The sequence below is a fragment of the Chrysemys picta genome, chromosome 5 (assembly GCF_011386835.1).
Source record: "Chrysemys picta bellii isolate R12L10 chromosome 5, ASM1138683v2, whole genome shotgun sequence".
Classification (NCBI taxonomy): domain Eukaryota; kingdom Metazoa; phylum Chordata; order Testudines; family Emydidae; genus Chrysemys; species Chrysemys picta.
In genome coordinates this window covers 2,449,680-2,473,608 of record NC_088795.1, presented here as the reverse complement: position 1 = coordinate 2,473,608, position 23,929 = coordinate 2,449,680, and the positions used below count along the sequence as shown (strand labels likewise).

The window sequence follows — 23,929 nt, the reverse complement described above, 5'->3', positions numbered from 1 at the left end:
TGCTAAACTAGTTGCAATCACTGGCTAAGCACTTGGAATTAGGATTTTAGTTGAAGTGCCAAACCAGTTTTTGTCAGCAGTAACCTCTTCTGTGGGGGCAGAGAAAATATTTTCTTCAGCTAATTAAATTCAATGAGTAGTTTGTTCAAAGTTTAGAAATGGATAGGAAAGCTTGTTGTCCTATTTAAATCTATGAATAAAAATGGGGTATGAGGACTATCTATTAATTCTTGAATCCCGAAGGACCTGGTGACCAGAAACAATCAATTCAGATAATTAACTATAGGTACTTCCTTTGTTTAATAAATCAGTTTTAAATGCAAAACATGTTTTGATAAACTTTTTTTCTTGTGTATCCAGCACGTTCAAAGTAGTTTAGTTAGCAGTTTTAAAACTGTATTTGTTAGTTGTTTTTGTGCGTTTTCAGTTGAATTCCAGTTTATATCACTAGACTCCAGTGGCATAAAATAAATGTAAAATTGCATGTGACACAAAATGCAGTATGCAGGACAAAAATGTATGTAGAATTTTGTTGCAGCTTGCATAAAGGCTCTTTTCATAATAGAGGTGAAGGATTTAAAAAAATAAAAACAAAACATTGCACTTTGGGAGCTGTGTCTAACCTACAAGACTGTTTTAGTCAGGGAGTTGAACTGTTAAAAAATTTGGTTCAGTTCTTGTTCAGGTTCATCAATATTTCCTAACTCTCCAGTTTGGTTCCAGTTCAGTATCTAACTTAGGATGATGGTTTGGTAACTGGTTCAACCACTCCTGTTTGAACCGGTTCAGATACATTTCTTGTAGATTAATATTATATGCTTTTATGCTTGCTTTGTAACTCCTAACAAAATAATATTTATCATTTGTATTCTTTAGGAACTTTCTCAACAGATTTCATTTCATTAAAAAATTTGTTGTCTACTAAAATGTATCACATTTCCAAATTATGAGCTGGGTTGGTGGGTTAGGATATGTTCCAGGTCATATGATATCCATTTTTCCTCTGTCACTGATTGATCCTACTCTTGTCCTCAAGGACACATGTGAGAGACTAGGTAGGCACAGCCTCAGGTTGGGCAGGGGTGAGTTAGCAGTTGGTTCTGGCTATGCTGCTGGCCTGAGCAATGCACTGTGTTTTGTTGGCTCTACTCGTTTAAGCTAATCAATTCAAAGATTTAATGCAACTGAAACATTTCAACATTTTTTTAAGATTAAGAATGAAAGAGAGCTATTAAGTAGTTAATTTTGAAATAAAAGAACCCAAAAAAGTAGCAAAGGAAAGCAACAGGCCTTAATTTTTTTTACTAATATTTCTTTACCTATATTAAACAATAAAAGATTCTACACCTTTTAAGAACTGCAAACCTTAAAAATAAAGTCAAGCATAGGGTGACCAGACGTCCCGATTTTATCGGCACTGTCCCGATATTTGCTTGTTTGTCCCGTGTCCCGACCGATGTGCGGTCGGGACACTGGACAAACAAGCAATTTTGCCCTCCCGGAAGGGCTTGTGCCCCACCCCCACCCCGACTCCACCCCCTCCATCCCCCATTGGCTCCCACCCCAAATCCCCGCCCTGGCCCCGCCTCTCCCCCAAGCACGTGGCATTCCTCCTCCCTCCCAGGTTTGCCGCTATAATGGCAGCAAGCCTGGAGGGAGGGGGTGGGGTGGCCAGCTTCCAGTTCCAATGCTGGTGAGTACAGGCACCGGGCGGGCCACGGGGCTGCTCCCCCAGGAGGGAGACGAGGGGGCTTCGGACCCCGGCAGCAACAGGGGAGAGCGGCTCGGGGCCGCACAAGTGGCTATGTAAAGTTTATCGGCTTGGGGTGGACCCCGGCTGGTCCTCGCCCCTGTAGGGGGGTGGTAAGGAGCTGAGTCCCTGCCGTCCCCCCTCATCCTGGCTCCTCAGCTGAGCCCCCCCATCTCCCTACTGGGGGAGCAGGCCCCTTGCCTGCCCGCCAGGTGTTTCCAGCTCCAGGAACTGGAAGCCGGCCACCACCCCCTCCCTCCAGGCTTGTGCCGGCATTACAGCTGCAAACGTGGGAGGGAGGAGCAATGCCGCTCAGCTGAGGAGCCAGGATGCGGGGGGACTTGGCTCCTTACCTGGCCTGCGGCGTCCGGCAAAACATGCTGGCGCGGGGCGGGGATGCTATCCCCTACAGGGCAGGGCGAGGAGCCGGCCGGGGTCCCCCCCCAGCCAATAAACTTTACGTGGTCACTCACGCGGCCCTGAGCCGCTCTCCCCCGCCGCTGCCGGGGTCCAGAGCCCCGTGCCTCTCCCGCTCCGCTGTGCTCTAGAGGCTCCTTCCCCACGGGCAGCGGGATGCGCCGAATGTGGCCATGGTGCTGCTGGGGCCTGCTAATTTCCCCAGTACCTGCAAAACGGCTTTTTTTTTTTTTTGCTCCGGCCCCTCCTCTCCCTCCCGCCCCCTCCCTCCCCCCCGTGTCCCGATATTTCATGTCAGTGATCTGGTCACTCTAGTCAAGCAATATGCAGTGTCTAGTCTAGAAAAAGACTCCTCTGTCCTAGTGGACAGAGGGGAAAAGTTCTGGACCCAACCAGCTGTTGAGGCGAGGTGACAGTGGGGTAATTAGTCAGAAGAACTGCTACAGAACCTTTCCCCCTTCAGATTGAACTCCCTTCTCTCCCTCCTCAGTCCCCTCCCTTCATTCCTCCTTTTTTCAGGTCCCCCAGAGACATTTCTTTCTTCCTTTTGCTGTCCCTCCTCTCCCACGCCCCCAGCATAACAGAATAACTTAGCCTGTGCAGGGTGGCTGGTGGAATGGCAGAAGGAAGGAACTTCAGCACCAGGGAAACAAAGCCAGAAAGACAGTGGAAGAGCAGGGGAGCTTTGCAGCCTCAAGTCAAAACAAAGGTCCTGTTTCTCTCACTCCTCCTGCCTCACCCCCAGGTCTGAGGCCTGAGTTATTGACTGCTAACAATCAGCAGGAAGTGGAAGGGGAGGGAGGTGTTCCCTTCTGTGGGCAGTCCTCTACCTGGGCATAACAGGAGAACTACCAAGCCTAGAACACCTCTCTCTGCCTCTGACCTGTCTTCTCATCTCCTCCAGTGGCTTCCTGGGAAGTGTAGCGTCTATCTCTCTCTTGAGGGTTGGACCAGGGAGAGACCATTCCTTAGCACCTAATTATTAAATCTGATTCTTATTGTTTGAACCAGTTTTTGTTTTTTTCTGGGTTCTGTTTCTATTCGGGTTCAATGCAACTCAGAGGTTTTCAGTTCGGGTTCAGTTCTGGTTCGGTGAAACATCCTCTAAACTGGTGTTCAGGGTTCAACTCGCTGCTTTTAATTTCTAATATTTTTGTTTCCTCTCCTTCCTCATGGGCTTTGAAACTCTTTATTTGGCAACTGTCTCAAAGATAGCAGTCTGAACAAGGCTGCACTCTTACACTTTAAGGCGTTTTGCCCTTCACTGTCAGTTAGTAAGGTGAGTTAACTTCAGCCTCTGTCTAAAACTTTTAAAAATAACTCCTCGACAAACAGTTAGTTTGGGGCAGCAAACCTGTACTCTTTTTAAACCTGCTCTTAATTGTCTGGCATGTCTGTGTTCTCTCTTCACCTCAGAAGGATGGTCGCCTACTTCCTCCCCCTCACCCCCTCGACTTCCCCAGCTAAATATTTTTCTCTGGGACCTTTAGCATCTACAGCTTTGTATTTGAATCCTAGATTAGAACGACAAGCCAAAGGAGAATCAGATCAAGGACAACCTTGGTTCTAGTCTTCATCCAGGGTGAAACCCTTGGGATCTCAGCTGATCCCCCAAGAACTCTTATTATGAACTGGATCTACACGTGGATTATCCGTTGGAATGGAGAAGGCCACTGTGGTACAGACTGCCTTACTGGCAACCCCAACCTTTCATTATGAATCCACAAATAGAAGGCGGTAGCTACAGCACTGTTGAAACTGACTCTCTTACATCCACATGTAATGTAGCTTGACAGTTATCTGGTGAAGGGGTACAATCTCCTTTGTGTCTACTAGAAGTGTTTCAGAGGATGAAGAGCAAGTGGCCTTTCGGGAGTTTACTGATTTGGACCCTGAAACATATGTCCAGCAGTTGCCTGTTAAAAACATGAGGATTTCATGAGCCACGTCTCTATATAAAGATACAGTAGAATTCCAAGAACTAGTACAGAAGATGGCCTCTACATTGGAACTACCTACTTGCTCTCTGAAAGAAATGCATCTAATTTTTGATTATGTGCTCAGTCTTTGGGAAGAGTATCATTACCACTTTCAGACAACCTATTGCAACTTGCAAAATTAATTTGGTTAAATTCTTCTCTGCAACCTATGTCCAAAAAAGTGGATAAAGATATATCATTTATCTCAGGATGGCTTTTATTATGCCCCGAACCTAACTCTAGTGGTAGAAGCTGCTATTCAGAGAGCCAGAGATCGGTGCTTGCATTCTACACTGTCAGACCAGGATGATAACTGATGCTTTAAGAAAGGTCTCTTCCTCCTCTACCCTGAGCTTTAGTCACTCTTACTGAGTGGACCATTCTCCATCGGTTCTGTCTTCGGGACAAAATGTCTAATTTTACTAAAATGTTACCAGATGAACAGAAAAAATTGGCTAATGTCATAGTCTTTGAAGAACAGCAGCTAGCAAAGCTGCCTTTGCATACAGTATTTGACTCTTCAGTTACAGCTGCCAGAACTCTTGTATCTGCTGTCTGTGTAGATATGCTAGGTTCATATCTTTGGGGTTGCCCCTGGAACTAAGGTGGAAGACATATCTTTTAAGGGAGAGGGATTATTCAGCGCCAGGACAGATGAGGTTTTAGAGAATAAAGGAAACAAGGTATATGGCTAGATGACTGGGTTTCTACAAAGCACCCAGAAGAAGATTGTTTAGGTATTAGAAGTTTGCCTTCTTTGTAATTTAAATGTAGAAGGAGAGGGGAGAACCAGTCTTATCGCCAACATCAGTAATCTCCTCTTCCATATCAGTATGGGAGAAAGAATAGTAAGTCAAGAGCTGCGGGCAAGGAGATGTCTTCAACGGCAATATTTTTGAACGTGCAGCTTCAGATTTGACATGCTTCTTAAGGACTGTAAACCATTCCTCCCAGATTTTCATTCACTTTCTTTCTTCTGGAAACAGACCGAGGCAATATTTCCACCAATTGTCATCCTTGACATCGGACAAATGAACATTAGAAATTGTCCACACTGGATACTCAATTCAGTTAAAAAAATATTCCTCCTTCCAATCCTTCCCTCCCTCTTCAGAGACCACCTCATTAGTCTACCAAGATCAGAGTGTTTCAGGCTTTCAGGAATTGGGAGCTATGGAGGAGGTCCCAGAAAAGTTAAAGGACAGAGAGGATTTTATTCCAGTTATTTCCTGATGCCCCAGAAGAGGGGAGTCTTTGTCCAAGTCCCAGACCTAAGAAAGCTCAACAAATCCACAAGTTCTGTTTTTGAATGTTGACTTTACCTTCCCTAATTCCCAAGCTTTCCCAAAAAATCTGGTTTGTAGCCCTCAACATGAAAGATGTTTTCACATTGCTGTAAGCTGTTCACACATCCTTCTGGCTCACCTTGGGAAATAACCATTTTCAATACAGGTTCCTTCCCATTGGACTGTTTGTTGCCCCCCTGAGTGATCACAAAATGTTTGTATACCTCAGGAGACAAGGCATTTGTGTTTTTCCTATCTGATAACTGGTTAATAAAGTCAGTGTCAACCTCTGCTTGCCAAAAGTATTCTCGATACATGCGCCCTCTTCCAGACTCAGGGATTTACAATAAATCAAAATGAATCATTTCAGTTACTGCAGAGAATCCTGTTAATAGGTGTGGTATTGGACTCCCAAGAAAACAAAGCGTTCCTACCTTGACAGATTTCAGAGTGTAACACTGGCTGTACATACCTTGTGTGAGACTAGTGTAAGAAGTGGTCTTCTGTCTCAAATCAATGGGCATGTTAGCTGCAACAACATATGTAACCCCATATGCTTGGCTAAAAATGAGGCGCCACTGGCTCTCAACAGTTACATGGACAGTATGAACAAGAGTTACTATTCTAAAGAGTGGTCTAATGCACCTATAGGGTGGACAACCACTCAGAATGTACTGGAAAGGATGGCATTTTGTCAATAGGGGTGATGTCGAATGCTTCCAAAACAGGCTGAGGAGGTCATTGCAGCAGCCTCATGGCTCAGTCTTTGGAATAATTGAGAGGAAGTTGCACATCCATAAGAGCTAAGAGTTGTCAGATGGGCATTGTGAAAGCATTCTTGCACCACCCTGCCCTTCAGATGGGTAAGTGGTAACAGAAAGAAAGAAAGAGAGCCTGAGACATAAGCCTTTGTATCGGAGGTCTGAGCTAACATAGTGGGCAAGCTTTGCTGATATAAAGCAAAGTTAACAAAAGTCAGGCTGTAAGCAGACATCAGGCTCTGCCTGCGTGCAAGTTCACAGAATCTGGCAAGAACAGGGCTGGTATTGCAAGTTGGCAGGGCGTGACGTCTGCTCACAGCCTGACTTTTGCTAACTTTTTGCTTTATATCAGCAAAGTTGCCCACTACTTAAGTTCAGGCCTCTGATACAAGGGCATATGTCTCAGACTCTCTATTACAACTACTACAGTGTTCTACGTAAAAAGCCAGGTGGTGCTTATTCTCCCCAATTTTGCAGGAAGGCTATCAAATTATGGCAATGGTGCATAGTCCAGGATGTTCACCTGATAGTAATACACCTTACCAGGGATGCAGAACACAACACACCAGCTAAGCAGAGATACATTGGATGATCACAGATGGTCTCTGAAGACCTCGATTCAATAAATTTTCATGTTTGGGTCAGCAGCCATTATGTTGCCGTCAGTTACAATGCAAAGTGTCTGAGCTCTTACTGAAGAGCAGGGAGAGACAGACTATCAGTCTCTGATGCCTGCCTTATTAAATGAAAACCTTTCCTTCTGTACGAATTGCCTCCAGTTCTGCTCTTGCAGAGAGTAATAGTAAAAATAAAACAGGACAAGGTGAAGGTCATCTTTAACTGCCTGCTTGGCCCAGGCAGCAGTGGCACCTTTCCAAGGAACAGCCTTTCTATCAGTGGTCCCAGACCTAATAACAGAATGGCAAAATTTTTTACCTAGATTTGAACTCTCTTCACTTTACAGCATAGGCAATTTCTGACAGATTTTGAACAGTCATGTTCAGTTGCAGTTCAGACCATTTTAGAGAAATCAAGAAAAGAATCTACTAAATCTATTCTAGCCTAAAATGGAAAAGGCTTTTGTGGGCAAAGAATAATCAGATATAACCTGTCTCTGCTCCATTTCAGGCTTTGTTTAAATAGTTGTACCTTTAAAGAGTCTCATCTATTCCTTTGATTTAGAGTATGTATATCAGTATTCCATCTGATTTTGAGAAGTCTGTTTAGTCATCAAACAGTTTTTAACAGGCCTTAATTTATTTCCCCCAGTAAAACACCAATCCCTAATTTGGACCTGGATTTAGTACTTCCAAGATTAATGTTCAAATTGATGTCTCCATTGAACAAGTTTTGTTTTAATTGGTAAATAAAATAGCCTTCCTTATCACAATCACATCAGCATGGCGGATAAATGAATTCAAGCTCTAATGGGTAATCTTCCTGTGATGCTGGCAGATGAGCTGCCAGCTCATGCATAGATCCCAGGTCTCACTGAACACTGACAAATGGATAGCTGGAAACCAGCCTGGCTCACCTGTTAGTATAGCTAAAATAGGTATTTGAGTTATAAGAATATGTTTAGACTTCATGGAATGCTTGTAGGATTCTGCATGTATTAATCCTACTTAAAATATCTGTATCCCATTGTCACAATGCCTGGTATGGGACACAGCTAAGAGCACCAATCTCGGGTCAGACTGCCAGAATACAGGGCATATATCCTAAACTGGTAGTATATTCTGTCATAAGATTTCACTAAGCCAGTAACAAATGTGTGCTTCCAAAATACTATACTAATTATTATGAAGCTGCAGACAGTCCCTTTTAGGCCCTGTAGCCTCTCATGCACCATCCAGACAAACCTGACTTCTGTGAGAAATAATTATTAAAACCAAAAATCACATGTATTAGGTTCTTCCAGTTCCAAAGAACCAGTCACACATCCCAGGTCAAAATGTACTTCAGATCTTACCTAAAAACTACCCACAAACTATGCTGAAAGCCAATCCTTTAGTAAACTAAAGGTATATTTAATATAAAAAAGGAAGTTATTAAAAGGTTAAAATGAATCATATACATTACTGTTGATTTCAGAGTTTGTAGATCAGGATAATAGCAGTGATGTTAATCTGCTAGCTTGTAGTAAGTCTCTCTGGATCACCCAAAAGCTTGGGGCTCCTCAGTCCATTGTTCAGAGCTTCCCTTTGTTAGAAATCATAAGCCAGAGATGTGGAGCAGGAAAGAAGCAAAGGGTTGATGTCAGTCTCCAATTTATACACCCTTTTTCCCCCCAGTCCATTTTCCTGGAAAGTTACTGTCTCAAACATGGAGTCAGGGATCACGTGTTCTACGTGCCCTGATGAATCACTGGGCCTCCATTGTCCATATGCTCACAGGGGCATCCTCGGGATGGGCCATTAAGGAGAATCAACTCTTCCAATGGGCCTATCTACCATGACTGGCTAGTCTTGATGTAAATCTGTCTTGTGGGTATTGCCCCGGAACACAACATGTTTGAGATACAGACACATAGCAAAGATTCATTACTTCATATGTAATGATAATACACACATATAAACAGGATAATAATGTGCAACAGATCATAACTTTTTCAATGATATCTTACAAGGCATACTTTGTATAATATTTATCGCAATTATGCAACAGTGTTGATACCTTAGTGTAAGCATGGTAATCTTTCTTTTTCTACAGTGTCGCACCCATGTTATAAGGTAATGTTTAAAGTTAATTTGTTCTGTAACTATAAAAATGTTCGTAAGAATGTAAATTCCTCACAGGCCAAGGAGAAGCCTTACCAAGTGTGAAATGCTAGTTCATCACAATAGGTGTTATCTTCTCCCCCAACAAAAAGGATTACAGACATCAGACAAGCCATTGTAGACAAAAGACTTTGTTTGCGTCCCCCACAGCCCTGAAGAGGGAATGCACCCAAGCCCTTGTCCCATCACAACTTGAATGCTGTTGAGAGGGAATAAAAATGCCTGTTAAGGAGAATTTATTATTCCTATGCTGCTTGAACTCTGAGGGGTGAGGATTTCTAAGCATAAGCAAGGAGTCCCCAGCAGTTTTGCCTGGGTTAGCCCTAAAGGATGTGCAATCTACTTACTATTGAAGTTTCTATTCCCTTTTGAAACCTGACACTAACGCATTTGTGTGTGTGTATGCTTACCTGTTTTAATCTTGTAAAAAACCGTCTCATTTCATTTCCTAGTTAATAAACCTTTAGTTAGTTAGTTTGTTACCAGATTGGTTACAAGCATTGTCTTTGGTTTGAGATATGAGTATAATCAACCTGTGGTAAATGACAAGTCCTTTGGGATGGGGAGGAATCTGAATATTATTGTGGGTATGGTGTGGTTTTTGTTTTTTGTTTTTGTTTTTGTTTTTTGGTGTAAAGTGATCTGTCAGCTGTGTCTGACCCTATGGCAATACTGTTACAGTGCTTTAAGAGTTCACACTTGTTACTGGGATGGTGAAATCTAATTATAGAACATACAACCACTTTGGGGTTTTTGCCCTGCTTCTTGACAGTCTGCCCTGAGGTTGGCACACTCAATTGAGAGCCATGCCAGACAGCATGACACCTCCATTCAGTTTTTCATAAGGATAAAATGGTCCTCACCCTAGGCTTCTTCCCAGGATGGTTTCAGACATCCACCTTAGTCAATTCATAAACTTATTTTTTTCCCCTTAAACCACATAAGGCCAAAGAGGGAAGCAAGTTTGCATTCATTAGATGTCAAAGGGGTTGTAACATATAATCTCGATAGAATCAGAAAGCTTATGGTTCCCCAAGAGTTTGTATCTTACCATTATCTAGATAGGTTAGATCTTGTATTTTAGAAGTGTATACATTTAGCTAATATTTCCCTTCCTGTTGGCTTAAGATCCCATTCTACGAGAGCTAAGGCTAATTCAATTTCTTGTCTTAGATATATTCTAATATTTGAGATAGGTAGAACACAGAGTTCCGTTCATGAAGCAGCATTTCCTGGACCAAGAGTTCAGATCAGATGACCGCTTTTGGAGAGCAGTATTGCAGTTGCTTCTTAATTAATGCTCCTTGTCCCACCTTTGCGATAACGCCGGCATTCTTCAAATGGACTCCACATATTCACACTCCCTGTCCACCTTCCCTTCTTTGGATTCTTAACTACTTGTGTTCTGAAAAAGCTGTAGGAAGGAAGTGAGGGCGTCTGAGTGCTATGCCTTCCCTTTTATAGCCATGCCCTTAGAATTTTCAGGAACAGATGGGGAGGGATACGAAGGGTGTGTGAGTGCTCTAATGGGCACTGCTAGTTAGGTTCCACTATCTGAGCAGCACCCTGCCACTGCATCCCAAAAGTGTGAACATGAAGTGTCCATTTAGAAGAACTCCGATTACAAGCAACCTTCATTTGTTACCAATTATAGATAAGAATTCAGGTCTTGAGTGTTTACTTAGTTAAGTCTCAAAAAAGACTTCCTTTAAAAAGTGGAAGTCAAATCCTAGTGAGGCAAATAGAAAGGAGCATAAACACTGCCAAATTAAGTGCAAGAATGTAATAAGAAAAGCCAAAGAGGAGTTTGAAGAACGGCTAGCCAAAAACTCCAAAGGTAATAACAAAATGTTTTTTAACTACATCAGAAGCAGGAAGCCTGTTAAACAACCAGTAGGGCCCCTTGATGATCGAGATACAAAAGGAGCACTTAAAGACGATAAAGTCATTGCGGAGAAACTAAATGGATTCTTTGCTTCAGTCTTCACGGCTGAGGATGTTAGGGAGATTCCCAAACCTGAGCTGGCTTTTGTAGGTGACAAATCCTGAGGAACTGTCACAGATTGAAGTGTCACTAGAGGAGGTTTTGGAATTAAGTGATAATGTTGAGTTTAACAAGTCACCGGGACCAGATGGCATTCACCCAAGAGTTCTGAAAGAACTCAGATGTGAAGTTGCGGAACTATTAACTAAGGTTTGTAACGTGTCCTTTAAATCGGCTTCTGTACCAAATGCCTGGAAGTTAGCTAATGTAACGCCAATATTTAAAAAGGGCTCTAAAGGTGATCCCGGTAATTACAGACCAGTAAGTCTAACGTGGGTATTGGGTAAATTAGTTGAAACAATAGTTAAAAATAAAATTGTCAGACACAGAGAGAACCATAAACTGTTGAGCAATCATCGTTTCTGTAAAGGGAAATCGTGTCTTACTAATCTATTAGAATTCTTTGAAGGGGTCCACAAACGTGGCCAAGAGGGATCCAGTGGACATAGTGTACTTAGATTTCCAGAAAGCCTTTGACAAGGTCACTCACCAAAGGCTCTTATGTAAATTAAGCTGTCATGGGATAAAAGGGAAGGTCCTTTCCTGGACTGAGAACTGGTTAAAAGACAGGGAACAAAGGGTAGGAATACATGGTAAATTCTCAGAATGGAGAGGGGTAACTAGTGGTGTTCCCCAAGGGTCAGTTCTTGGACCAATCCTATTCAACTTATTCATAAATGATGTGGAGAAAGGGGTAAACAGTGAGGTGGCAAAGTTTGCAGATGATACTAAACTGCTCAAGATAGTTAAGACCAAAGCAGACTGTGGAGAACGGGCCGAGGGATGTGCTGGCCGCCGCTTCCCACCGCCCCCATTGGCCTGGAGTAGCGAACCGCGGCCAGTGGGACCCGCGATCGGCTGAACCTGTGGATGCGGCAGGTAAATGAACGGTCCCGGCCCGCCAGGGTGCAGTGTATTGTTTGGATGCTTTCAAAATGCTGAGAGAAATATAGTTTGGGAATATATGATGCTCAGAGCTAGTACCTAGATTTATGTGCTACCAGGTCCTGGGTTAACAAAGTACAGCATCCCTTGTAGGTATTATCTTCTAGAGAAAAGTAGTAGAGAGTAATTTTATACTGTGATTCAAAATGCATTTGGCAAAAATGTCACCACCTTCACAGATCTACAGGGAGTAGGCTAGATTGCATTTTGACAATGCTGTTTCCCTGAGTCACCATATTGCATTGATGGATAGGGGAGAAGACACCAATTCTAGTTTGCGTGAGAGAGCTGAAATAGTCACTAGGCTGTAAAGTGATTTTAGTTTCTTGTAAAATCTCAACCTGTTATCTGTAAATGTGATTAATAGATTATAAAGCCAGAAGGGACCAATGTGATCATCTAGTTTGATCTCCTGTGTAACACAGGCGATAGAACTTCCTTCAGTTAATTCCTATTTGAACTAGAGCATATCTTTTAGAAGAAAAATCCTATCTTAATTTAAAAATTGCCAGTGATGGCGAATTCACCACAACTTTTGGTAAATTCTAATGGTTAATTACTCTCACCTTAAAAAATTGCATCTTATTTTCAGTCTGAATTTGCCTACCTTCCATTTTTTTTTTTAATATGGAGATATCTCATAGAACTGGAAGGGACCCCAAAAGGTTTATTGAGTCCAGCCCCCTGCTTTCACTAGCAGGACCAAGTACTGATTTTGCCCCAGATCCCTAGGTGGCCCCCTCAAGGATTGAATTTACAACCCTGGGTTTATCAGGCCAATGCTCAAACCACTGAGCTATCCCTCCCTCCTGGAGCTTGTTATACCTTTGTCTGCTAAATTGAAGAGCCCATTAACAAATTTCTGTTCCCTGCGTACAGACTTACAAAATGTGACAAGTCACTCTTTAAATTTCTCTCTATTAAACTGAATAGATTGAGCTCCTGGAGTTAACAGAGTGATGTTGTGGTGAAAAAGGCAAATATTTTGGGATTTATTAACAGATGTGTCATAGGTAATTGTTCTGCTATACTCAGTACTGGTGAGGTCTCAACTGGAGTATGGTGTCCCAGTTTTGGGCACCACTCTCTAAGATCTGAACAAATTGGGGAGAGTCCAGAGGAGAGTGACAGTGAAGAAAGGCTTTGAACACATGACCTATGGGGAAAGGTTGAAAGAATTGGCATGTTTAGCCTGGAGAAGAGAAGACTTTGGGGGTCATGTGGCATGGTAACAGTTTTCAAATATGTAAAAGGCTGTTAACAAAGAGGGCTGTGATTGGTGTAGGTCCACCAAGTGTAGGACAAGAAGAAATCAGCTTAATTTGCAGCATGGGAGATTTAGGTAGATATAAGGGAAAACTTTCTAACTATAAGGATAGTTAAGCACTGGAACAGGCTACTTAGGGAGGTTGCAGAATCCTGCCCTTGGAGGTTTTTAAGAAAAGGTTAGAGAAACATCTGCCAGGAATGGTCTAGGTCAGTGGTTCTCAACCCCAATTAGCACACAGCCTAAGGCTTGGTCTACACTACCCCCCCTAATTCGAACTAAGGTACGCAACTTCAGCTACGTGAATAACGTAGCCTGAAGTTCGAAGTACCTTATTTCGAATTAGTTGAAACTTACCTTGGTCCACACTCGGCAGGCAGGCTCCCCCGTCGACTCCGCGGTACTCCTCTCGGCGAGCTGGAGTACCGCAGTCGACGGCGAGCACTTCGGGTTCGACTTATCGCGTCCAGACTAGACGCGATAAGTCGAACCCAGAAGTTCGATTTCCAGCCGTCGAACTTGCCGGTAAGTGTAGCCAAGGCCTATGTGACATCCTCACGGCCATACAGTTAGTATATACATTGTGTGGATGCGGCCCACATAACACATAGAGAGGTGCAGCCCAAAATAGTAAATAGATTGAGAACCACTGGTCTTAATCCAGCCTCAGTGCAGAGGAACGGACTAGATGACCTCCTAGTCCCTTCCAGACCTAAATTTATTATTGCTGCTTTATATTTAGCTGTTAATTATAGATATCGCTTTAAAAAGTTTTTTTAATAAAATAATCTTTGCTTAAAACTTAATACAAGGCCTCATCCAATTAGAAAGCATTTTAAAGAAATAGCTTTAAATTGGATTTTAGTATTAAAAATATTAAGCAAACAAAGATCAGTGGCTCAGATTCTCTGTATTGCATGAAATTAGAACGTGTTGCAGTCCCTTTCCCAATCACAGTTAGAAATATGTTCACAGTACTTGCTGTGGTTGCCATAGTGTCTCCAAACCTCAGGGTGAAACTGGCCCAGATTATTAGATTAATATTTCTCTCTGTCCTGCTGGGGAAATAGGGTGGCTAGAGAGAGAGGTTTTGGGAGGGGTGGGGTAGATGGGAAATAGGATGGAAGTAATTAAGGAATGCCTACACAGCAAGAGAAAGACCCACGGTAACGAATCTGAGCCCAGATCAACTTACTTGGGCCACTTACTTGTGTTTGTGTTGTGGAGCTAAAAAATAGCAGTGTGGACATTTGGCCTTGGGCTGGAGCCCAGGCTCTGAACCCAGCGAGGGGGGGATGGTCTGGAGTACAGGCTGCAGCCCGAGGTCGAACATCTCCACTGCTGTTTTTAGCACTGCGGCTTGAGTCCCGTGAGCCAGAATCCATTGACCTGGGCTCTGAGACTCGCTACCACGTCTTTTTTTTTTTTTTTTTTTTTTTTGCTGTATACCCTAAGAAGAGAAAATCCCCTCCCTCCATTGCTCCCTCCCACCAAGGAAAAAATGGAGAGTAAACTAAAGGTGATGGGGAATGGGAAGGACATGAAGCATTGACCAAGATCAATACTAATGAAATTAAAATATTTGAAAAAGAGAAATGAACAAAATCAAAAGGAGCTAAAAGTGTACAATAGAAAAACATGCTGAAGACTAATTTAATTAAATCCATTTAATGAACAATAAAACTAACTCATTTGGAGTAAAATTACTTCATATGTATCCCAATTAAGGAAAAAAATACTGTAATCTGAAAACCTCTTGAGCAATAACCTTAGGGACTTCGGTGTTCCTGGATCACGTATCTTGCTAAACACTAACACTTTGTTGGCCAGTAGCCACTTCTGTACTTCCAGACATCACCTGGCTCAGACAAAATCCTCATGAGAAATATTGGTACTAAAAGAATGCAGAGGACAATAAGAATTTATGCCCATGACGTGTAAATACCTGTTCCTCTCTTGGCTAGTATCCCCAGTGCACCAAAACCATCACTTCTCTGATGTCCCCATTAGTTTTTGCAGGATTGTGGAAATTCTTTGATAGTGAAGATAACATTCTGAATGAGTCAATGCTGTATTCCTGTACTGAGACTGCAGATAGCTCTTGGATGCTGTGAGTGATCCAATTGTGTATAACTTTGTTCCATTCCTGGCTGGGTCACAGACTTTCTAGGGTGTGCTGGATGAGTCATTTAGATCAAAATTTCACAGTTGACCACTGTCGGTTCCTTGTTTCTGGTTGCCCAACACATGGAACATCTGATGCCTGATTTGCAGAAGTGCTGATTGCTCACAGCTGTAGCTGATGTAAATAGTAGTTGTGGATGCTCAGCAGTTCTTGACAGCAAGGCGGTGCATGCTGGTAGAATGAGCATAGGGTTGAAATTCAATTGGCCCTGACTCTGCCACTAGTTCACAATATGGCCATGGGCTCTTTTCTTTCAGGTTGAGGGTCTTAAATAGCTTCAGCTTCTATTGATGATAGGGTGAATGAAAACAGATTATTATTTTGATGAAAGTCTGTGTGTACAAGCCCGTAGATATTCTCTTCCACCGTATTGGAAGACTACTTCCATTTCTGTTGTCTTGTAGTTACTCGGGAAAACTTTCATTGTATCTTGCCAGGGAAAATTTGGAAAGGTAAGAATGCTTTATATTTAAATGTGAAACTATTTACTCAATATTTGTTAAAGGAAAGACAATTTTTGACAGCAAAATGATCAAGTTCAGTAGTTTTGAAAAACACCATGCCAAGTGCTTAGGCCATGTCTACACTTACAAGCTTATAGGAGCACAGCTGTACCGATACAGCTGTGCCACTGTAAGAGTGCTCTTATAAGAGTGTTATGCTGATGGGAGACAGTTCTCCTGTTGGCATAATAAAACCAGCTTTTCAGTGGGAGAGCGTCTCCCACTGACTTAGTAATGTGCACATGAGTGCTTATGCTGGCAGAAGTTACGTTGCTCAGGGGTGTGTGTTTTCTCACCCCTGAGTGACAGAAGTTTTGCTGACATAAGTGTTAGTGTAGACGTGGCCTTACTGTCATGGTTCATTCCTGCTATAACAAGTTGGGAGTAACCTGATGCACTTAGCAGCAGTTGTAATTCATGCTCTATGTAACCTTGTAACTCATTTGTTGAGGGGGAGATAGTTAACAGAAAGGTCAGATTCCTATCTGTTCTACTGATTGCTTTAGTAACAAATGTAATTAAAACAAACTTCTTATGTGTCACGTGAAGAAATGTGAGGCATCAGTGAAGACCAGGAATCTGTATAGGTTAAGGATCATAATGGTCATGAATGCACTTGAATTCCATTTTAAGCTTTTGGATAGTTAAGTTTACAGGATTTTGATTTCCTCATATTTTATATCAAGGATCAGTTAAAAGAAAACAGTTCTGTACGTTTTACAAAAGTTTGTGGAAAAGGTCTAATGGCTAGGTAATGGTATTGTTTATACCTGTTGTATTTTCACTGCCAGACTTTAAAAAATGTTTGAATTAAATACAAATTTGGAAGGGGATACTGTCTAGTGATATTTCTGTATTGTGGAGCTACAAAATGGGATTTTCACTCAGCAGTAATTCTGCATTATGACGCAGTCTTTAATTATGTGATTGCATACTAAATTTTTTCCCCACAGGACCCCTGCCTCATACAGTGCACAGGATGGGACCTGCTCTGGGAATGAATCAGGGTTGTGTAGTAAAAGAGGCAATTGTCTGTAGGACCCCTGCCTTGTGTTGCTGAAATTGGAAGGTGTGTGGTGAATGAGGTAGAAGACTACAGGAGGATGGTCTCATGATTAAGGCACCAGAGGGCAATGAGAAGCGTTTTGCCAGTGGGTTTCACAGATGTCAGCTGGTAGCAGAGCAGACTCAGACTTTGTATTCCATTTCAGGTTCTAGAGGCGAGAATAGGGAGTATACTCCAGTGGTCACAGACCCTTCTGCATTTGTCACCTCCAGTCTGTCTCTGTTCCAGTCTCTCAATCAAGTCAGTCCTAATCTCCATACACCCACCCCACCCAACCCCCGACGACTCCACCCATCACACTTTTGGGGTATGTCTACACTGCCCACGTTACAGCGCAGCTGCGGCAGCGTGGTGACATGGGTAATGTAGATACGCTTTATCGCCAGGGGAGAGCTCTCCCGGCAATAAAAATAAAAAAAAATAACCACCCTGAACGAGCCGTGGTAGCTTTATCGCTGTCTATACTGGCGCTTTTCAGCGCTAAAACTTTTGTCGCTCAGGGGGGAGGGGGGGTTCCACACCCCCCCCCCCCCGAACTACTAAAGTTTTAGCGCTGAAGGTGGCAGTGTAGACACAGCTAGCCCTTTTCTCCCATAGCAGACGCCCTATTAGATTTCCACTTGCTTCCCCGCTCCTCCCATTCCCAAACCCTGACTACCAGTCTCCCTCTTTGGGGTCTTGGTTTTGTGTCCCCTCTAACCCCTTTCCAATCTCTTCCCGCTCCCCTCCCCCCAGCTCCTTGTCTCAGTCTTCCTGCCTAGTGAGTTCCAGTCCCCTGCCCCCAACCTCCTCATCTGACCTCTCTCTCTATCTCCCCGCTTCTTAGTATTCTCCCCTCTGCTTCTCCCCTCTAGCTCCCAGTCTCGGTACCCTTTCCCTGGCTCCTTGTACCAATCTACTCCCTTCCCTAGGTCATGGTCTTGTGTCCTCTGCATCTGAGACAGGTTGCTTTTTCTTCCATGATACCTGGGCCTAGTGGGGGGAGCATTGACAGTGCAGACTATCTCTTTCCTCATTTTTTCTGCCTGGTGCTACCAGAATCAGCAGTTGCAGAGAAACGCTAAGAAGTTTCTTCTGAGCATGTGCTAAGATTATTCAAAGGCTCATAATGTGGCCAAATTTTGAGTTTCCTGCCCAGAACAGCAAAAGGCACATCTGACACCAGGACCCACACTCCCCTGCCACTTTTCAGGTCCCTGTTCTAAAGCATGAAAGTACTAGAGCTTTTCAACAAAACAGCTGTACGGGTTTAACATGGGCAAAACAACATCTTTTTTCAGTCTCATTCTTTGATACAGACAAACTATTTTTGTTGAAGCTTTCACCCAAAAATTAAGACTGAGGCAGAAGCCTGGCATAGGAAATTGCTAAACTTTAATTATTTAGGCTAAGTTATAAACAACTAAAACCGGGGTCGTCTTATGGGGACATGTCGGACAAACTTCAGTGTAGGTGGTGCTCCTAGCTCAGTCTGTAATAAAGCAGGTGTTTTCTTTGAAGAATCTCTCACTGGTTAGATATGATTATTACTGACTAGTTGGTTTAGTGCTGGATCAGTTAATTTTCTCTTTCTGGAATCCTGTCAGTTTAATGTTTGGCGTTTTATCAGTTTCAAGATGAAATACCTCCCAGTACTTTTTCATCATAAATCCATTGTAGTCTTGCAGCTTCATGACGAGCATTGTTGCTTGAGCTGCCCCAAATATCTGCCTTTCTTCTTACCTATAAGTGTCCTTGAGACTGATTCTTCACTGTCTTGGACACTCTACTATCATTCACACCTGTGTAAAGTGGGTATAAAATGGTCATTCAGAATTGGTAGCATTTTATTTACTTTGTGCAGTATGCAGGGCAGTGGACAATTGGGCTCCTGGTATTTAATACTTGATGTTGGTGTGTGGACTTCACTATTTGTCATCCCATTCTTTAGGAAATGTTTTGGTCTTGAAAGTAAATGGTCCAAACTGTAAAAAGCAACAGAGGGCCCTGTGGCACCTTTAAGACTAACAGAAGTATTGGAAGCATAAGCTTTCGTGGGTAAGAACCTCACAAGTCTTGCATCTGAAGAAGTGAGGTTCTTACCCACGAAAGCTTATGCTTCCAATACTTCTGTTAGTCTTAAAGGTGCCACAGGGCCCTCTGTTGCTTTTTACAGATTCAGACTAACACGGCTCCCCCTCTGATACTTGGTCCAAACTGTATTATTGTAGAGTTATTTCTGTTTAAGATTGGTTAAGTGTGGAATATCCATTTCTAGTTTCTTGCAAATGCTCTTATATGTGGTAATTCACTGTTGCAATATCCTACATGCCATATGGTTGTATGCTGCTCTCTGCTTCAAATATTTTTATGCAATTGAATTTTTGTTTCAGTAGAAAAAAATATTGTGGAGGGCAGTAACTTCTGAGTATCCAGACTGCAGGGTACCAGAGTAGCACATATTACCCTACTTATTACATTTTTTGGACACAGAGAGTATGTTGTGGTAAGATTTCTCTGTAAATGGTGAGCCACTAAAAGACTTGAGCATTACTACTGTTCTGAGATAGAAGGATCTGGATATTCAGCAGTAAAAGGAGCAGCAGCAGCAGCAACAGCGGTAGTAAAGACAGAGCAGGTTCCACAGTGAGCATATTTCACAGTGTGAGTCAGTGTGTACACAGCTTCCCAGATAGCTGCCTGTAGGAGGGAACCACACTGTATATTGAAAAATATTCAGGTTTCATGATTATGATGCTAAATCATGTGATTTTTACTATACCTTAAGTTGCCAAGTTAGCTTTACTCAGGAGAGGATCCTTTGCTGCAGTGTATTTAAAAAAAAAAAGGGGGGGAAATTGTGCAATGTGTGTTTATGCCTACACCATGCCGAGGAGACCCTTACCAGTAAATAATCTGTGTATCCCTGAGGTAAGATATTGTTTCTGCTTTCCCTGCACAGTGCTGCTGCAGCACGGAGCTGATCCAAACATTCGAAACACCGATGGGAAATCAGCGCTGGACCTGGCAGATCCTTCGGCAAAAGCTGTACTCACAGGTAAGAGACATAAGTTTCTATTGAATTGTCTTCTATAGTTCATTGGGTATATAACACTCTTAAACCTTGACTGCCTTTCATTTTTCTTTAGCATAAAAACAGCAAAAATGTGTGTGTCATTATCAGGTTCCTTATTGAGTTGATATAACTGCCATTAATTGCCATGCCTCCAGAGGTTTGAATTGCTTATTCCACTTATTTGAGAGAATTATGTAATTAGAAAACATCATTCATTATTCACTGCATTTTTATCACTAGCCTTCATATGGGTTGAATTGCAGCCTCCATCCCCTGGAAAAAAAAAAAAAAAAAAGTCAATTACTCAACAGTGAAGGTCTTAAAACAATCAAGGACATTTGTATTACTGTAATAGTAGCTGTGATCAGAAAGGTAACCTGCTACCTTATAACTTAAATCAATATTTGCTATGGATTTGTGTGCTGCTGTTTCTCCTCATCATTAGCCATTTAGATATAAGTGATGGGTGACTCTGAATTCTGTGGGCTATTAATCATTAAAGAATACTTTGCACATTATTTTTTACCAATGTAATGTTATTTTATATACCTGTATCTTTATATGTAATACTTATTAATTACTTTAAAAATCAATGAACATGAAAAATTAGTATCCTATGGAAGAGTTATATGTCCAAAGTTCATATGCATTTTGTGCTGGTTTTGTTTTAAATGAGTTTTAGGAAATAGAGGTTAGAAGGAGATAATTGTGGCTATAAAAGCATAATTAGGCTGGGGATGAGATTCAGCAGTTGACCCTCACTGTCAATGATTAGCTATTTTTTCCCCTAGTGTTTTATTTATCTTTGCCCTCTTCCCTCCTCTTCTGTATTGACCAGTTAATTTGTAGTTGATATGCTAATACAAAACCTGTCTCTCTCTCTCTCTCTCTGCATCCTTTATGTTTAGGAAGGGAGAATACAGCTCCCATCACATTTGGTCAGAAAACATTTCCCCCCTTTCTTTTTTTTCTCCCAATACACTGTTATGCATTATTATCTGAAGCTTTGAAATGAACCAAGTGTGTTTGTGGAACAAAGGCTCTTTAAACTCATGACTTAGTTTAATTACTCTGCCTCAAATTTAAAGAAACTCCTGTACTGTTAACATTAATGTTAACTGTGCTAATCAGCAAAAAGAAGAACAGGAGTACTTGTGGCACCTTAGAGACTAACACATTTATTAGAGCATAAGCTTTCGTGGACTACAGCCCACTTCTTCGGATGCATATAGAATGGAACATATATTGAGGAGATATATATACACACATACAGAGAGCATTCCCACCTGTTTATGCTCTCTGTATGTGTGTATATATATCTCCTCAATATATGTTCCATTCTATATGCATCCTAAGAAGTGGGCTGTAGCCCACGAAAGCTTATGCTCTAATAAATGTGTTAGTCTCTAAGGTGCCACAAGTACTCCTGTTCTTCTTTTTGCGGATACAGACTAACACGGCTGCTACTCTGAAAGCAACACTGAAAATTTTCTGCTTTGGGGCCACTGACTAATGGCAGCTTTTCAGGCTCTCCCTAAGGCCAGCCTCAGGTGTCAGGTCACCTTTGCAAAAGCTCTTCCTAAATTTACTGCTAACTATGACATGCCCCATTATCCATTTTAAGTACATGGGGATCTTTTCACAGATTTCAGTGGGCATTGGATCAGGCCCATGTGCCTTTGGAAAAAGAGAACAGTCTGTTGTAGCAAGTGTGTATGCTCTGGAAGTGGCCTTCTGGAAGGCTGTAGACTCTCCCTGGGTTAAGCATAGTTTGAAGTATGGAGCTTTCAATTGTTCTTCCTTATCTCCTAGCACAGGAGTGCCCAATTGTTGCAGTACTGAGGGATACCTTGACAAATGGATGGAAGCTAAAGGTCTGCACTGAAGCTGCATATAAACTTAAAATATAAATAGAACCAAATTTGCTTGTACTCTTCCTTTTTAGATTAATAAAATGAGTTTTTTGTTTACTCTCACTAGCAGTGAGAGCTTGCAGTTCCTCAGTTTTGTCCTGAAGGTGGCTCTTGGCTACATTTTGGCCCTTAGATTATACAAGGTGCCACAAGTACTCCTGTTCATTATACATTGTGTATCTGTGCCCTAGCTGTATACACTGGTAATGCATCACACCTTCAGCTGGCATACAACAGACTTAATAGGTTTAAAAATGTTGTAGCTGGAATCCACCTAAATCAGAACTTATTAGTGACTTTGTTTTGTGGAGACTATTCATCTGCATATCTTCTCTGTTAAGTGTCTGCTTTCCCATGTATTTCCAGTGTGCTACATCTTTAGGGGCTCTCCTCTGACTTAAAGGGATTTGACAGAAAATTTTGGTGGCTCGAGCTTCATGATAGCATTTGGCAGTGGCATCCTCTCTGAGATCAGATATAACAGTGTTTTAGAAGGTATTGTTTAGTGAGATGAGTACTAGATTATACTTCATTTACAGTATTTGTATGTTGCATGGTGATATTTTTGGAGGTGCTCAATGTTCGACTAACACTGCTACTCTTAAAGACAATGATAAAAGTCCTCCTGACTTTAATGGGAGCAGAGTTAGACTAATGCCAAGTGTATTTGAAAACTCAGCCAAGCCTTCATTATGCTTGTACCTTTAGAGAACTCACTTATTAAAGCAATGTTGATTTATTGCTGTTGTTCATGTAGGGTTTAAGTGTCCATGTGTGTAATATGGTCACTGCTGCATAGTTTGAGAGACTGAGATTCCTCTTACAAGCTCATTTATTTACCCAATGAGTTTTATGCATTGATACATGCTTTGGGAATAAACTTCTGTGGTGAACTTTTTGTGAACTACAAATTAAAGAGAAAAAGTGAATAGAGAAGTCATTAATACAGTGGCTAAGTCATAAAAGAAATACTTCAGCCAGATTTATGAAAGAAGAAAAACCCTACATTTGCTCAATAATGGAAGTTTAGTACTTTCTTCCCATGTAGATTGCATTCCCAGCAATATTAAGCACAGTGGCGGCAATTATCACATCCACAGTGATTCCATTTTCTTCATCTTCCAGACTAGGAAAATGTATTTACCACCCCGTCTCTCAGACTGGGGGAAGGGTATATAATGCAAGGCCTTCAGGGAAGACTTCCAGCTTCTCTTCTAATACATTTTCTTAAAATTGTTTTTGTACAAAGAAGACACAATGCAAATAAGGGACCAATTTTATGATGGAAATGGCATTGTAAAGTTTGCTCTAAAATTGAAACTGAGTCTAAAACTGTTTAATTTCTCTAACATCAGTTAATAAACACCCAGTTTCGGCTCCTGAAAATAGTTGCATATTCATCTAGAGGGGGGAAATGGTGTTCTGATACCTACACTCAGAAACAAGCATCCCTTCCTTCTGCAAGTAACCAAGTCATCCCTGCAATGACACACATTTCATGCCAGTAGTTACCTCATTTTTTTTAAACTCTTATGCCTTTCTTAGGAAAGTACAGCCGTCTCTATCTGTTCCACCAGGTTGACTGAAGAAGGGTTTTTATCACTCTGACAGGGTGTACCTTGCACCAATCCCAAAAAAGTTCATTTGGCTTTGCAGGCTGAGGAAACCCACCCCTCCGACTCTGCTGAGCATGCTCAGCCTGGAGGCAAAGTATAAAAGGAAGCAGCCCAACTCAGTCTGGGCGGGCTGCTGAAGGGGTAGGATGCAGACTGCAGGCTCTCTCCAGGGAGCTGCTACAGGCCCTGATTACAGAGCCACGGCACACAGAAGTCCAGGCGGACTCCAGGCTGCCTAATGAGCCCAGAGAAGGGACTGTGCCGGCAGGAGCTACGCCACTTGACGACCCCAGACACCCTGGGGAACAGTGGAGCATCGCTGAGGGAGAAAGGGGACTTAGACTTTTCTCCAGTGAGTGAAC

General features: G+C 42.1%; 1 protein-coding gene across 2 annotated transcripts in view; it reads left to right on the top strand.

The window, feature by feature from the left end:
- TNKS (tankyrase) overlaps nucleotides 1–23,929 on the top strand; it is a 320,206-nt gene that overhangs the window by 32,990 nt on the left and 263,287 nt on the right. For both annotated transcript variants that reach the window (XM_065597440.1, XM_065597439.1), the window contains exon 3: nucleotides 19,925–20,020. In XM_065597440.1, coding sequence (XP_065453512.1) covers nucleotides 19,925–20,020 — 96 coding nt within the window. The remainder of the gene's footprint in view (nucleotides 1–19,924; nucleotides 20,021–23,929) is intronic.